General features: G+C 37.4%; 1 protein-coding gene across 1 annotated transcript in view; it reads right to left on the bottom strand.

Moving 5' to 3' along the window:
• Positions 1 to 486: 486 nt before the first annotated feature.
• The window catches only part of LOC130833400 (pregnancy zone protein-like), a 41,562-nt gene continuing 25,564 nt past the window's right edge, over positions 487 to 16,484 (bottom strand). Inside the window, exons 18-36 of the mRNA XM_057703036.1 lie at positions 13,945 to 14,107; positions 13,317 to 13,545; positions 12,690 to 12,816; positions 12,369 to 12,490; positions 12,106 to 12,157; positions 9,696 to 9,779; positions 8,967 to 9,143; positions 8,604 to 8,691; positions 7,833 to 7,989; positions 7,374 to 7,448; positions 6,913 to 7,090; positions 6,305 to 6,528; positions 5,124 to 5,342; positions 4,823 to 4,953; positions 4,366 to 4,456; positions 3,598 to 3,666; positions 3,097 to 3,199; positions 2,115 to 2,156; positions 487 to 1,495 (exon numbers count right to left, since the gene is read on the bottom strand). Of these exons, the coding sequence (XP_057559019.1) occupies positions 1,488 to 1,495; positions 2,115 to 2,156; positions 3,097 to 3,199; positions 3,598 to 3,666; positions 4,366 to 4,456; positions 4,823 to 4,953; positions 5,124 to 5,342; positions 6,305 to 6,528; positions 6,913 to 7,090; positions 7,374 to 7,448; positions 7,833 to 7,989; positions 8,604 to 8,691; positions 8,967 to 9,143; positions 9,696 to 9,779; positions 12,106 to 12,157; positions 12,369 to 12,490; positions 12,690 to 12,816; positions 13,317 to 13,545; positions 13,945 to 14,107 (2,339 nt within the window). The 3' untranslated portion in view covers positions 487 to 1,487. The remainder of the gene's footprint in view (positions 1,496 to 2,114; positions 2,157 to 3,096; positions 3,200 to 3,597; positions 3,667 to 4,365; positions 4,457 to 4,822; positions 4,954 to 5,123; positions 5,343 to 6,304; positions 6,529 to 6,912; positions 7,091 to 7,373; positions 7,449 to 7,832; positions 7,990 to 8,603; positions 8,692 to 8,966; positions 9,144 to 9,695; positions 9,780 to 12,105; positions 12,158 to 12,368; positions 12,491 to 12,689; positions 12,817 to 13,316; positions 13,546 to 13,944; positions 14,108 to 16,484) is intronic.

Below are 16,484 nucleotides of genomic sequence, written 5' to 3'. Positions count from 1 at the left end.
TTTATTGAGATACAGTTGACGTACAATAAACTGCATATATTTAAAGTGTAAAATTTGATATTTTATTTCTTATTAGTAATGTATTTATGGCAACCCCGATTTGTTCCCCCATCTTTCAACTTATCTTACTATTTATGTCTGTGAATTTAATCTCTAATTTTTATTTTGTAGTTCAGTCCAAATTCAGAAATTAAGTCTGAATTAGAATTCACTTCACGGGATTTGAATAAATGAAGATAAAACGCGCCTGAATAGGGAAGGCTAATTATTGTAAAAAGCTGGCATTCATAATCATTATATATTTATTCATAGTCAATGAATTCCAAACAATGCCCAATGTGACTATGGGGATAATTCACATCGTAAAAAGATTTCAAAATTTTACCTGGAACAAATAATAAACTTAGTTTTGCAAAGAAAAGGTGAAAACAGAGAAAAGAGAACAGACCAGCCAGAGCAATTATTAAAATATTTTATTAAGCCACAGTAATTCAAATATTTTAGTACATGTGAAAGAATAGACTAGCTAATAAGAAATAAAATAAATCACTTAGAAACAAATCTTAAAATATATGATAACAATTTGTGATAAAGGAGTCACTTTTTATTAGCAGGGAAATATTGAATTGGTTAATAAATGATCATGGGACTATTAGAAAACTACATACATGACAACAAAAGTCCATTTAGATACTCACTCACCCCACAACAGGCAACAAAATAATTTGAGATGGAATTAACCATAAAAATTTGAACCAGGACTTTTGCTTCTACACATACAGGATTTCACCACCACAAGGATCTCACTAATGCCATCCCTTTGTAAGTCACATCCCTCCCCTCTTGCCTTAACTTCCATAACCCCTGGAAACCACTAATTTATTTTCCATTTCTAAGATTTTTTGTCGTTTCAAGAATATTATAAGAAAGGAATCATACAGTATGACCTTTTGAAATTGTCTTTCTTTTCACTCAGTGTAATGTTTCTGAGATCCATCCAAGTTGTTGACTGTATCAGTACTTTGTCCCTCTTTATTACTGAGTAGTATTCCATAGTATGGTTGTACCACAGCTAGCTTAACCTTTCACCTATTAATGGACATTTTGGTTGTTTCCAATATTTGGAAATATTGTTTTCTTTTCCCCATTTTCCTATGGGTTACGTGAACAATTTTTGGAATTTCATTTTGATTTATCTACAGTTTATTTTTCTGGCTGTACATTTTTGTATAGTTTTTCAGTGTTTTAAAAAAACACTATGGAGAATAGATACATATCTCATAAGGAAAATTTAACATTGATAAAGAACAAAAGAAAAGATAGAGTTGTAAATGTCATAAATTTATTCAATATACAAATTTCATGTACTTCCAATTCCCATCCCTTCCTTCTCCCACTGTTGTCTCTCCTGATAAATCTTTGTTCTTTGTTTCTGGAGAAGTTCTTCTGATGAGGTCCATAAGTTTCCATCTTCAAGCATTTCCATGTTAAGATTCTAAACAGTGGAAGAAAAGGTAGAAATATTAGGGAAATTTTGTGATCTAATAAAAGAATAATTTTTCATATTTTAATTATAACTATTTGAACTTAAGAAGTAATTATTTTTAATGATAGGGTTGTTCTCAGTTTTTTCGTGTTTTATTGGAGAGTGGAAAGTCACACGGCAAGCATTGTTTTGTCAAAGATGAACCCTGTCACTCAGCCTAAAGGAAGGTCACATCTTTTGTGCTGTGTTATATGGATAATTCACAGTGAAAAATTTTCTGACTTTAACTAGTATAAATTTAGAAACCTCCCAGAAAGGCCATGGGTGATAAATATATCACCACTGAACACAGACATATAAACTAAGTATTAGATGATTTCCATTTTATATGTGGCAAATTCCTGGATTCATCTGCAAACAAGTCAACCCAGATACCAGTAATTATGTTACTTGCATTTTTTTCTACTGTGAAGTTCTATAATACATTTGAGACAGTTCAGTTCATAAATGATTTACCAAGCAGTTTTATAATATGGTAAGGGTATGCTCAAGAAGCAGCTTTATATAGACAGCAGATGTTTATTTATTTTCTTTTTGTTGGCATTAGATTTTACTGTTTACACTTTACCCGCACTGCAGGGGACACTGTACTCTTCAATGGTGAATTCCTCTGAAATGCAAAAAAGATGCAATAGAGTGAAGACATTCAGTAATATGCACATGTGTAGTTAATTGTATATAAACTATGTAAGCTATGAAAGAAAGTATAAAGCACAGTTATAGAGCCAATAAAAGGGCTTAATTTTGTACTAAGCCATTTGGGATTGGTTAGGGGAGTAAGAGAATATTGGGCTTGGACACAAAGTTGAGGGGCGGATTTCACAGATGGATAACTGTCTTTCTATAGGACCCTGTATAGCCCTTTTTCACAATTATATTTTTCTTATCGGAGTTGTATCTTCCTCTCTGAACCTTTTCTTTTATGAGAATGAGTAAAGTTTGAACACTACCAGCATGCTAAGATGCTGATATGTTTCTAGTTCACAGTCATGAGCAAATGGAAGAATTTGCTGATATATTATACAAAGTATCCCCAAATTTGTGAGACTATCCGAGGCCCAAGTCAAAAATGATCAAATTTTGGGTCTTGTAACACACATTAGTACTGAGAGCTGTTTTTTTAGTTATTGCTACTCTTCTTTTCTTTCTGGAATAATTTGGTCCAGAACAAACAACTTCATAGGGGAATTTAGAAAGAATTGATCCCCTTGCTGCTTTATGATCGATTTATAAGAATGACTCTAGATTGGGATTGCCATATATACATTACTAATAAGAAAAAAATATCAAATTGTACACTTTAAATATATGCAGTTTATTATATGTCAATTATACCTCAATAAAAGTCCTTAAAAAAAAGAATGAGTCTAATACTTGTTTGGGGGCATATGACAGATTAATATGTAGGAATATGATTATCCTGTGAGTGACCATAAACTCACTTTTTCTTCCAGTGAAAGATGGTGGTGTTTTCTTTCAGTTAAGGTGACCCTATCCTAGGTTAGTCATCTTTTTCCTTTCAAGGCTCAGCGTGTCTGAATCCCACTCACCTGTCTCATAATAATCATAGGCCTTGACGATAGCTGGTTTTAAATTCTTTACTGGGATGTCTTGTTCCACTGAGAAGGAGAAACTCAAGCTTTGATGGGTTAGCTGGAGAGACAGGAAAACTGAATTGGAATCAAAGATTAACTTAGTTACTATTTTCTTAAGATATTATCAAATCCTATACTTATGCTATCCTCCGTACCGAAACCTATGGAAAGAACGAGACGTTTTAAGACTTGCATAATACACTCAATGACAGATAAATAAGGGCAAAAAAGACGAGTCTATGGACAGTCGAATGGAGTAAATTAAGTCTTGTTGACCTGGCCTGGCTTCATTTCTCTCTGTAGCTATTTTCTTTTCCCTTAATTCATAAATGCTATACTAGGGAGTTTTATAACATGATAAGTTGGGTATGTGAAATACACTCTTTGAAACCTGGGTTGGTTTGTTAGAACCTCTAGTGGCTCTCCATGAACTAGCAGAGTCATGGAAAATCTTACCTTTTCAAAGTAAATCAGGACATGGTTGGTGCTCACTTCAGCCCTTTGAATCAGAGGCCTTTCTTGGAGCTGTTGACCAAGAGAATAAGTCAAAGATGCGGGGTGAGGAACTTTCAGGCTGAGGCAGTTTTCAGGTATTTATGTTCTAAATGGATTCTCAGAGACATGCAAACGGCTCATTTTGATTTTTTCAATAATCATGGTAATAATAATAAAAGTAATATCCATTAAATCCTATCTATTATCCATCTATCTATCTATCTATCATCTATCTATCTATCATCTATCTATCTATCTATCTATCTATCTATCTATCTATCTATCTATCATCTATCTATCTATCATCTATCTATATCTATCTATCTATCTATCTATCTATCTATCTATCTATCTATCTATCTATCATCTGTCTATCTATTTAGAGAGGGAATTGTCTTCCACCTATATTAAAGAAAGGAGAATATGTGTATATGCATACATATGGTATAGTCTCCCTTTTTCTTTTTATACATAGTTGGAAGACAATTCAATGCACTACCGATTCCTAGATGTCTCAGGGCCTGATGGAACATTATTAACCATGCTTATGATTTACATCTTATAGTTGAGACCACACAGATAGGATGCCCACTGTTAAAATGATGGAAATACACACTAGAGAAAGAAGCTTGAGGGAATAAACCTCTTAGTCGAATTGAACTGAATCAACAAAACAAAATTAACAGCATTTGCCATGACTTTGCTGTCTGTGAGGGATGTAGGGTTTACCTTTTTTACTGACGCTTTCACAGGTATGAAGCCTGATACCATCTTCACGTCAACAATGACCATATTGGAGCTGGGTCGTTCCCCAGTATAACTATGAGGTCAAGGCATAGGGAAAAGGCAGTCAAACAAAATTCTTTGGAATTCATTCAAGACAGAAATCTCTTCTCTTTTATTTCTATTGTTCTCTATCCCCGGCTACCACTCAGCTTCGCCATCTACTCTATTTGCTTCTGCTGTAGCTGTTTGGAAAACTCATGAACTCACGCTGTGCAGGTATGGTAATATGGTATTCTCAATGTTAAGGCTTTTCAGTAAGGGTGAAGAAAATTTTCTTTTAAATAAATATTGCAAGAATTTCTTCTTTATTATCTCTGACCTTGGACAATGAAGATCCCCTGCACAAGAAAATCAATTTCGCCATATTCTACAAAAGGTCTGGTAGTGATTGAGGATTTACCTAATGTTGATGTGAATCTGGACTTTCCTGTGAGGATCGACTCCATCACAATTCTTGGGGAGAGTATCAACTTTCAGAGAAAAGGGAGCTTTTCTTTCTTTCTTGGGCAGGATATTATATCTCAGGGATGTCTAAAGCAAATTGAAAAAAATCCTTTATTTTTGCAATCAAGTAGTCTATCTTTTCCAGGTGATTCATACCTCCCCCTAGCACACATTTCTTTTTCTATTTTGAGGTTCAAATCTAATTCTTGAGATTTGTTCTCCCATTCATGGCATCCCCTGATCCCTGGCAGTCTCACCTGGAGGTACACACATCCTGACCCTGAGACTGCCGTGCTGTACTCCCCTGGAATCTCTGGCAAAGCAACTTCCTGCAGCAGTAGGCGATTGCCTTCATCTACTTGGAATTCTTCAGAGAAGGTCTCTGAGGACTTGATGGTGACTGTAGCTGCTTTCTCCCTTTTAGTGAAAGTTGCTGCCCCATATTTAGAGAGCGCTTGGAGAGCTACCACCGTATCCTGAAAAAAAGATGGGTGCAGAAAGCACAGGAGAGGAAGGTGATGAAATCATACCAGATGTAAACAATATCAACACTACTCTCAGAGTTATTTAGTCATAAACACAGTTCATTAACTGGATTTCAAGTCAATTCAGACCTGGTTATTAATCATGAACTATTCTAGATACTTGGGGGGAAATGAAGTTTCCTTGTTCAAGTAGTTTACAATGTACATATGGGAATAAGTTTCAAATATTTGACATAAAGTAGAGTGTATTTCAATAATTTATAATTTATATAACAACATTTGATGGAAAAATTCAGAGAATGGAGAAGAAATTGGAGCTTGCATAATAAGAGAAGGCTGTGAAGAAGGTAAGAAATAAAATGACCTCTGAATAATGAGAAAGATGTGTAAAGACAGAAGAGAGGCATCAGGCAGTACCAGCGAGGGAGATTTTGTAAGTAAAGACTTGGAAAAGAGTGAGCCAATTCCAGAAAAAGTGAAGTGATATTCATGTTTACTGTGGAAAGGAAATATTTTGGGCAATATGTTAGGTAATTTTAGTCTTTGAATGAAAAATATTTACTTTATCAGGGAAGTAATCCACATGCAGCATGTGGGATCTTAGTTCCCTGACCTGGGATCGAACCTGTGTCCCCTGCAGTGGAAGCGAGGAGTCTTAACCACTGGACCGCCAGGAAAGTCCCCAAGGGAAGTAATTTTATGAAAACATTGCTTTAGGAAGATTGATCTACTTTATAGATGAGGATCCACTAAGGAGAGAAAATATGAGAGATTATAGAGAGGACAGAGAAATAATCCTTACATAAAATAATGAGGCTGGAAACTTTCTGGTGATGGAGGAACAGATAAAGTATAAATTAGAAACATTATTCAATTATTCAAATCCTAGAATATGGTGCTGTCTACATAAGTATTAGTATATTTATTTTTCTTCCTAGAGTCTCTTCACAAACCTGAGTGGAGGAGAAGCCCCCATTGGGGTTTTGTTGCTTGGCGATCCATTTCACAATCCGTGTCGCCACAGACAGGTCTTCTGAAGATGGGGCGGGTTGGAGAGTGAGATAGGCAAGCAGAGAGTAAGCTGTCATCTCCACTTCAACAGAAGGAGCCCGGGGTTGATAATAGAGTTCATTAACTTCTTGAGGTTTCCCAGGACGTTGCCAGTGGATTGAGTCCTCTTTGAAACAAAAAAAGGATACAATCTTAAGCTCACCTAGTGAATGGACATACACGAAGTGAAAGTATTACGTAATCACCAGTCAAGCAAATCTTTGCCAAGAAAGTGAATTGAGGTTGAGCAAATCACCTTGTGTCTTTGTGTCTATTAAATACTTGTGTGATATTAGAAGCTAGGCTATTTAGAGTCTATCATGTGTAAATTGATAAAATGATCCATGTTACCTACAGAACTCAAGTGTTTGGTCAATAGTAATTCATCATCTTCTTCTTATAATATAATGGATAGAATATAATATAAGCATGATAGGTGTGAATTCAATAGATTGTCTCCCTTTGATCACTGGTGATTTTTGGAAGTCACTTTGGTAGCAGCAGCTCCTACCTTCTTTTACAGCCTCTTTGTCTAGTGATTTAAGCAGCTCATTTCGTTTGGCCTGGTTTCCTGCTAGGGCGAAGGCATAGGCCAGTAATGCCTTGGTATAGACAAGACTTCCTTGGGCCTCTGAGGTGGATCCCCAGGCCCTTTCCAGGCAGAATAGAGCATTGCGGACAACCGGGTGCTATAAAGAAGATGAAGAAAGACCTTAAGACTGCAAAACCAGGCTAGTGAACTGTCCCCAGGCTAACCCCAAGTTAAATGCCCCAATGTGCCTGTGCAACATCGCAATGGCCAGAGGGTAATTTGCAGCTTCCCAAAGGATCTATCATCTTTTATGCTCCAGTGAAATATACTAATATTAAATAACATGAAAATCACAGCTCATTTCCCTCAGAGATTCAGAGTTCCATGAGCTTTATTCCGTACATTTGTGAGGGAGGTCCAGGGAGTGTGGGAGTACATACAGTGACAGGCAGTGGCATCTCCAGTAGAGCAATGGTAATGTAGGCAGAGAGCGTCACCTCGTCGTCTACCCCACCCTGTAAGGATCAGAGGCAGACACTCAAACACTCCAATATTCATCAGCCAGAGTCAGCTAACTCTAATTTCTTCCTTGGCCATCTCCATTAGAAAACATATTTTCTTGGGTAATATTATTGATTTCCCCTCTCCCTCCTTCACCCTAAAATTCTTATATCTATCCCAAGTCCTTTTCCTTCACTTTTAGTAACGTATTGGAGTTCTTAGAGCATGCTATTTTCTTTCAGTACAAAACCCCTAATTTACTGCTTAGGTTTCAGAAGCTTTAGAGTCTACTGTCCTTCTCAAAGCTATGTCACCAGGACTTGAGGAATCAATAGGCACATCGTAGCTCCTACATGTCACTGTCCTCAGGGACCAGAAAAAAAATTTAAAGGCATCACCTTAATAGCATTGTTTAGCAATGATCCAGAGCGCTGGAAGCAACCATTTTCCTTTTGCTTCTGTGAGAGCCAGGTAAGGGATTTCATGATGTGTAAGTCCTCCACAAAGATGTATGACCGGGCTTGAGCAAAGGACTTGAGCACAAATGCAGTGAGCCTGTCCAGCAAAGAAGAGACAGAGACCTGAGGACCATCTCACTTTTAAAGTTCACTGTGTGCAATCACCTCCAGATATCCTCACAATTCCGTGGAGAATACTGGTGGGGAAATGATACTTGAATACAGAATATACTCTTATTTGTCCAGCAAACTCCTGAATCTGTTTTAAAATCTCTCAACTCAATTGGTTTCTCCAGAGTTGATACTTTTCACTTTTTTTTCTCATAAAATGTTTGTTGGACCCTCCAAGGCTTCTCACCACCAAAACTGCCATTTTCTGACTGATGTTACTACATCCCAGTCTCTTTCTGTCCTTCCCCTCCTCTCCTCCCTTAATATAGAAGCTTCTTCCTCTATTATTGCACATTATGACACTTTCTGCCTTATATTTCCATTATAGGGGATCCTTATTTTACTTCTATTTACTATACTATCAGAACAGTGAGCTTTCATAGATGAAACGGTGAGATTCTTCACTGGTGATGACACAAAAACGGGTTTTTAAAGGATAACAAATTTCTACGCAAGAGCTCCAGGTATCAGAGAATAGCTGTTTCCAGAATTTTGAGATATCGTGGATCTACAGAGAGCACATGGAAATAATTATCTTACCAAGTGTTTCCCTGACTTCTACCATGACGATCCCCAAAGGTGCTGTAAGAACCATCACTGTGTTTATAATTCAACTGTCTTTGGTAACCTGAAGAGGAAGTTGGCATAGATTTATGAAACAGCAGAGATACTGGAGGATGAATCAGGCTTTTTCTCAAAAGTTGTTGAGGAATCACAGGGAAACTACTATTTTACTATGAAGTCTCTAAGACGATGAGGCCTTGAATTTTCTGGTTGTGTAGTGCATAGCATCGTGCATATCACAGCAACAATAATTAATAAATCTTAAAGGGATGCTGATTTGAGTTCTCTGGAGGAGTTATTTAGGGAATCAATGTTTTTCCTTTTGGGGTAATCTCTTACCACTGATGAGGTAGCTGATGGCTTTTGACTTGATCTTCTCTGTCAGCTGTCCTGTCTCATTCAGATAGTTCAGAACATAAATGTTAGGGGCAAAAAGGACCATATTCTGCTCTCCACAACCGTAGGGCATCTGGAGAAGATTCTGAAGATTTTGCATTGCAGAGCCTAGTATATCACCTGGGGAATGAAAGATATTAAAAAAATTAGAGAAACTCAGAGCTGATTTACATTGGAATAGGAAGATAAATTACTAGCTAAGTGAGAAGTCAAATCATGTATAAAGGGGAGGACAAGAAAGCATAAGAGGTGAAGAAAAACAAGAAATAGAAAGGAAAGAGAAATGCAGGAACAATAAAGTAGATGGTTCAAGGATGGAAAAAATAGGAAAAGAACCAAATGGCAGGATACACCTTTCTGATGAGCCACAAATCTGGGAAAAATTGATTATTTTCAACTCTATTAGGAAGCATTACTACCTAGCCAATCTCTTGAAGATGAGGGCACAAAGAGAGGACCTTTCTTACTTTTTAGAGTATATCAAGGTATAAGATAGAGCACAACATCTATTCAATCCCCTGTCTGACTAATACACAATGTGATCCTTAGCTTGGTACTCTTTCTCTCAATACAATGCCTATGTTCAGGGACTTCATTAGTAAGGGATGGTGAGGCCCCATGCACTAGAACTTTGGGGATAGACAGCTCCTTTTGTCGGGCTGGGAGACTCACCCAAAACTGAATGTGTTGCCCTGGCAGAGCCTTCAACCACGTTTGAAGGAAGTTTTAGTGACAACTTTTCAGGTTCTCCAGTTTCTAATGAAACAAGACAAATATATACAAGGGAGGAAAAAATGAGAGAAATGTTCTAGTTTTGTTTGAATTTTTTTCATCTATATGACAAGATCTAGCATCTCATTTCTCTTGGTCATTATATAATTTCTTTCACGCAATCCAAGTTTCTCCTAAAGCCACAATTCATCTTACAGTGAAGTTCACATTAATCATATATATTTGTGTTAAATTTCTATAGATTTCCTTATAAGCATGCACCTTATGTTATATTTATCTCCTTCTCTTCATTGTTTATGTTAATTTCTACCATAGTTAGTGGTTGTAAAAAATCATATTCACTCCATAAATATTTATTAAGTGTGTGCTATGTACCAGATTCTGTTTTCAGTGCAATGATAATGCAATTTTCAAAAGAGATATCCTGACATCCTGGAGTTTTCATTTTAATGGGAGTAATAAAATAACAAGTAAATATTTAGTGTGATAGATACTGATAAGTTCTATAGAAAAAAATACAGCAGAGTCAGTGTCTATATGGATGAGCTAGTGAGGCAAGGCAGATCAGGATGTGCAGGGTGTGGGGAGAAGGCTCCCAATGAAAACGCTCATTGATTGAAAAATCATAGGTGACTGGAGACTAAGTAAGTCAGGGAGTAAAATTTATAGATATCTAGGGGAAGAGACTTGCAGGAAAAAGGAATAAAACAGGAAAAGTCTCCAAAGAGTAGAGCATGCTGCGTGGGTTCCAAGATCAGATTAGGAGACCAGTGTGATTAGGGTTAGATTAGGAGGAGCAGGGTGAGGTGGGGGAGAGGGTGACAGGATATAAAGTCATGAGGGTACCAAGACTTTGTAGGTGATATTGGAGATGTAGTCTTTAACTCAGGGATATGGGAGACTCTTGGAAGATTTTAAACAGAGAAGGGGCATGATCTGAAATGTGCATTAAAAGATCCCTCTTGCTGTAGGGGAACAAGGGGAGATGACCAGGAGACCAGTTAGGAGGTAACTGGGATGGCCCAAGAGAGAAAGGTCTAGAGTAGGAGTGGACATGATGATTAGTGGAGAGTTTCTGGATATATTTAAAGGTGGAACTGGCCAGATTTGGGAATGCATTGGGTGTGGAGCATAAGAGAAAGGACATAATAAAGGACAACTCCAAAATTTTTATCTCCACCAAGTAGAAGAATGGAATTTCCATCACCTGAGATGGAGAAAATTGTAGGAGGAGCACGCTCATGAGGACGAAGCAGAGGTTCAGTTTTGAACACGCTAGTTTTGAGATACTTCTCAGACCTCCAGGCCTAGAAGTGAGATGATAAGTGAGCAGTTGAATACATGAGTCTGAGTTCGTGAAAGAGGTGTGGACCAAAGATATACATTTTGTGGCCTCCGGTACAAAGTTATTATTAAAGTTCTATGACTAGATGAGATTATCAAGGGATACTTATATAGAGAAGAGATCTGTACACTAAGTATTGTTCTCAAGATGACCTTAGATAGTGCAGAGCTGAATATTTTCATAGTGATTTTTTTGCTTCAGATCTTTATTGGAATATAATTGCTTTACAAGGTTGTGCCAGTTTCCACTGTACAATAAAGTGAATCGGCTGTTTTTATACATATATCCCCATATCCCCTCTCTCTTGAGCTTCCCTCCCACCCTTCCTATCCCACCCCTTTAGGCCATCACCAATCATTGAGTTGATCTCCCTGTGCTATGCAGCAGCTACCTACTAGCTATCTATTTTACATTTGGTAGTGTAATATGTCAATGCTACTCTCTCACTTTGTCCCAGCATGCCCCCCCACCACCATGTCCTCAAGTCCATTCTCTACATCTATATGGAAGAATCAACATTGTGAAAATGACTATATTACCCAAAGCAATCTGAAGATTCAATGCAATCCCTATCAAATTAAGTGTAATAGTAAAATGTTGGTTTTCTATATATGTTAATGATCTAAAGTTCTTAAAATATCTTGTTTAAATAAAAACACCAGTACACTTAAACTATTAGCTAGTGCCATAAAGATATTTCAATAGTTTGAAAATTGTGTAGGAAGAAGTTTAGGAAGCACAGGTGTATTGGAAAGAACCCTGTCCTATAGTCATCAGCTTTAGTCCTCATTATTAGCTGTGAGTGTTTAGGCGAGTCTCATAACTTCTCTATGCCTTCATCAGGAAAAACTATTCTCCATTAAATGTCCTTTGATTTGCACATGGGGCAGTATACTTATTTCCTTTTTCTTTTCCCCAGAGGAAGCATGCCCCAAAGGGCATTTCACAATTATATACTTTGGCAAGTGACTTAACATAAGAATTTTAACTATTTTTGACACTTACCTGATGCACAGAGAAGTGTGTTGAAAGTTTCCTCCCTTTCTATTCCTTCAGGCTTTGTATTAAAAGAAAAAAAAAATCAGAACGAAAAGTGATACTGAATGTAGAGAGAAAAAGCAATCACTTTAGAAGAGAAAATGTTAGTGAGAACTTGAGTTGTGGACATATTCACATTCTCGGACATGAAATGCCACCTGTTGCATACATATTAGATAATTCAATTTACATAATAAGGCCTCTGAGACTCAGAAAGTAGACCCGCATACCTCAACTAATAAGGGCTTGACTACGGTGTCCTTCTGTCCAAGTGCAGGGACATGGGGCACCTCATTGCCACACTGTTCCTGAGACTGCAGGGCTTCTGCAGTAGCTGTGAAATTCACCTTTCCTGGAGAATAAGATTCTTAAACAGTTAAACAGTGATTCTATGTTGAATGGTTTCTTCTTTCTAGGCTTCCCCTGCCTATAATGGTTTTCTTTCAACTGATCATTGTCAAAGGAAGAGAGAAAACATGCATTTGGATCAGAGTGGAAAGCAAATCATTATGACACAAGAAGTAAGATTTGTGAACTGCTTTACCACTCACCCAGCGACTTTGGGGTCACAGCCCAGGACACAGTTTTCTGCTTATTTCCACAAACACAGTGAGATTCTTCATTCTTCTCTACCGGGATGGCCAAGAAGGCAGGAGAGTCCTCCAGCTGCACGCTGACCTGTCCCGCATTTCCACCCATGAGTTTGAGAAAGAACATAGGCAAAAGGTCAGTAACGGGGGAGGAAGCTTAAATGAACAATGCTTACTAACTGAGAGGCTTTGAGAAACTGTTCAAATAAGGTAAATCCTGTCAAATATTTTGTAGTTTAGATGTTTGCTATAAGGACTTTGAAAAACTGATGGGAATCAAGATAAATACTCAGAATTTGGGCTTATGCCAAGACAAGGAAGAGATAGTTTCTTTAGTTACAGTGAAAAAATAATCAGGGGGAAGTAATATCTGAATTTAGGAATACACAAATAAAACAGCGTCCCAAATGAATGTAACCTTGTCACCTCGGACCTGTTGGGGAGCTTTCTTCTTAGTACCTCTTCCATTCCAAAATTAGGCTACATCATATTCAGTTGTGATTTACTAGATTACCTGGAATCTAGGTAATGAATGGTGATTGTGTTCCTCTCTTCTACTTTCACTTACGTCCGGAGAAGTGCCCTTACCCGAATGCAGTGGGACAGATAGTTGAACACAGTGGCTTTGAGTGTGAAGGCTTCTCCTCGAACCACAGAGTAGGGAAGGGTGAGTTCCAGGAAGAAGGGCTGGAAGACTGTAAGAGAGACGGTGGGGGAGAGGCCAAGCCCTGCTGTTCCAGACAAGCAGAGTGCGCTGGCCTTCCACTCTGTGATGGTGTCAGGGACCTTCATTGGCAACTCATGTCTACCTGATACACTACAGAGGGGAAAAAGAGGAGGAGAGTCAATGAGTCCTTTCTTTAGCATGGACCATGGCTGATCCTAGAGCATGACAACTTCGCGTGATAAATGCTAAACTTGATATAAGGTTTGGTGCTCCTAATGAGGTCTCTGAAAGTTTTTTTTTTTTTTTTTTTTTTTTTTTTTTTAGGGTCGAGGGTAGCTTCCTACTTTCTGTTATTTTAAGTATCTCAGGACCTAATTAGGAAAACAAAATTGCATTGTTTAGCTGTGAGATAAATGAACTATGAATCTAAATAACTACCAGAAAAGAATGGAGCAGAACGGAAAGGATCAGAACCAATGATCACACCAGAATCATAGAGGAGGATTCAAATCCTTTCCCGAACTCAATTCCAGGCCCCACATAACTTACTCAAGCGGCACCACGTCCCAGATCCAGGTCTCAGGGAAATACTTCCGGATCATCTCTTTCACTTCCATGGCTGGAGAGTCTTCTCTCGCTATCACTTGATTAACTACCCCTGCAGTTCCACGTGCTAGAAAAGAGCCGGCTGGACCTACTGGACCCACTAGACCTGTGGAGAGACAGCACACAGGGCCCAGTGCAAGCCTCAGCTAAATCATTAATTTCTTATTTATCAAGTAGAATAGGTCATATGCTCAGGGAATGTTTATTATCAGAACAATATAATCCATAGACTTCTTACTTTATTCACTCATCCATGTGTCCTATTGGAAGGCTAAACCCTATTGCTTCATCAAATGGTTTAAAGGTAAATGTATTTTTCTCTAGAAATGAAAACAAATGTAGCTCTCCCTAAGCTGAGTTTTCAACTGGTAAAGGGAAGAATAAAGAGTAATTTAAAACACCAAATACTGCTTATACACTGACAAGATGATCATGTGTCCTTCATCTGCAGTGAGAATCAAACAAGAGGAATGCAGAGTAGCTACAGCAAGAGGATTTCAGGAATCTTTTTTAATAGTTAAGATACGAAGACATAAACAATAATATATAATAAATATGTTATAGGCAACAGAGACTCAACAAAGGACAGAAAATCAACTTTAGATTGGCCAGAAAAGACTTTACAAAGCAGAATTTAAGATGACCATGGAAGGATGAGAATCAGAGGAGAATGAAGAAGGCATTCCAAGGAAACAGTTACAGGTATGTACACAGAGGTCGGAAGGGATTCTCCAAAGAGTTAATGAAAAACTTACTCCTCAGGAGTAGCATGTCTATCTGGCGGGTGTGTTTAACACGACTGAGTAAATAGGAGGTGTAATTATATAATAAAACACCAGGAAGGTTAGGACAAACAAATTAGATCTGTTAAGAAGGCAGGAGTTAGGCTGATTAAAAAAAAAGCAATGAAAGCAACTATACTCCAATAAAAATTAATTTAAAAAAAGTGACATGCCAGAGATCAGAAGACATACAAAGATAATATGCATAAATAGATAAATACAAATATATATAAAATAATAACATTGAACATGCTCTTTTAAAACCTTAAAGCTAACAACCTATCAATTCTGGAAGTAGCAATTATGTATGAGAAATAAGTGACGTGACAGAAGCCATGCTGAAGAGTGATACACCTTTCATGACATCCAGGCTAGACTGAAGTGGAGAAAGACAGGAGGTAAAGAAGGTAAATTATGGTGGCTTTTTAGTAATTTGGTTATAAAATAATGGACAGGACTAAGGTGATGTAACTGAACAGGAAAAGTCAAGAATGGATGGGTGACAAATGCCAACTGTAAAATTTGTACAAAGTGTTACTGAATATTTTTGATACGAATGTAATGATGGTACTTTGTTTTCAGGTTTTCTGGATCATTCCACCAACTTGTTTTTACTTAAGATTGAAAAGAAAATAGTATACTTGGTATTAAGAGGGATATGGAAATAAAGCACTTATGTTTTTTAGTTTTTTTTTAACCAAAAAATGCTATTATATGTAATCATGATTATATTTTTTTCATTTTATGCTCACAACACCTCAGTGACTTTGGTGTTGTCATTCTGACTTTCAGTTGAGCCTCAAAAAGGTTAAATGAGTCTGCTATATATTTTTTTTGCCTACTTCCATGCAGCATGTGGGATCCTTAGTTTCCTGACCAGGGATCCAACCTGTGCACCCTGCAGTGGAAGCATGAAGTCTTAACCACTGGACCACCAGGGAAGTCCCTGAGTCTGCAAATGTTCAAAGTCATATGTGTCGTACCAGATAGGGGTATGATGAAAACTTGTTTCTTTTTTCACAACACAGAATTTTCTTTCTGTTAAGGGAATATTCTTATTCACTCCTCTGCTTTCATAACTTTACTCCTTGTCCTCCAAGGCAAATAATTTCTTCTGTATTAAATGTGTTTATTATTTTTTTAAAAAAACAATTTATACCACCACATTTCGTATTAGAAAATAAGATTAGTAGACATCGCAGCATACCTAGAGACATTTCTCTAGGCCTGTTAGCAGCAGAAAAGAATATAGAGTTAGAATCTTTTCAACTTTTCCTCTTTTCTAGGTATGCTTGAGACACACACAGAAACTAAGTATATCTGCCAAAAGATGAATTATTCAATTTTTTTCAATATGTCAAAATCACTTTGATTTCAATGAAAGAATATGATAGAGACAAACAATATCCACATAATCCTTCACATTTCTCAGCATCCCTTGCATGTAGGGCAACATGATATATGCTACTTCCACTGCTGGCCATACAAGTCATGTGCAAATCTATTCCTTCTTTCCCGTGGTAGTAACCTTGAAAGGCACATTGGAGATGGAGTCACAAGATGAAAGCCAGATGGACCTCCCTGACAATGATTGCTCAGAAGGTGTTCTGAACAGCTACTGGACTCAGAAACAGTGTTTGTGAAAGCAAAAAATAAACTGTTATATGCTTAGCCTCTGAGATGTGGGGGTTTGTTACTGCA

Source organism: Hippopotamus amphibius, chromosome 12 (genome assembly GCF_030028045.1).
Source record: "Hippopotamus amphibius kiboko isolate mHipAmp2 chromosome 12, mHipAmp2.hap2, whole genome shotgun sequence".
Taxonomy (NCBI): Eukaryota; Metazoa; Chordata; class Mammalia; order Artiodactyla; family Hippopotamidae; genus Hippopotamus; species Hippopotamus amphibius.
Note: the sequence above shows the minus strand (reverse complement) of the source record. Positions and strands in the feature narration are given on the sequence as shown.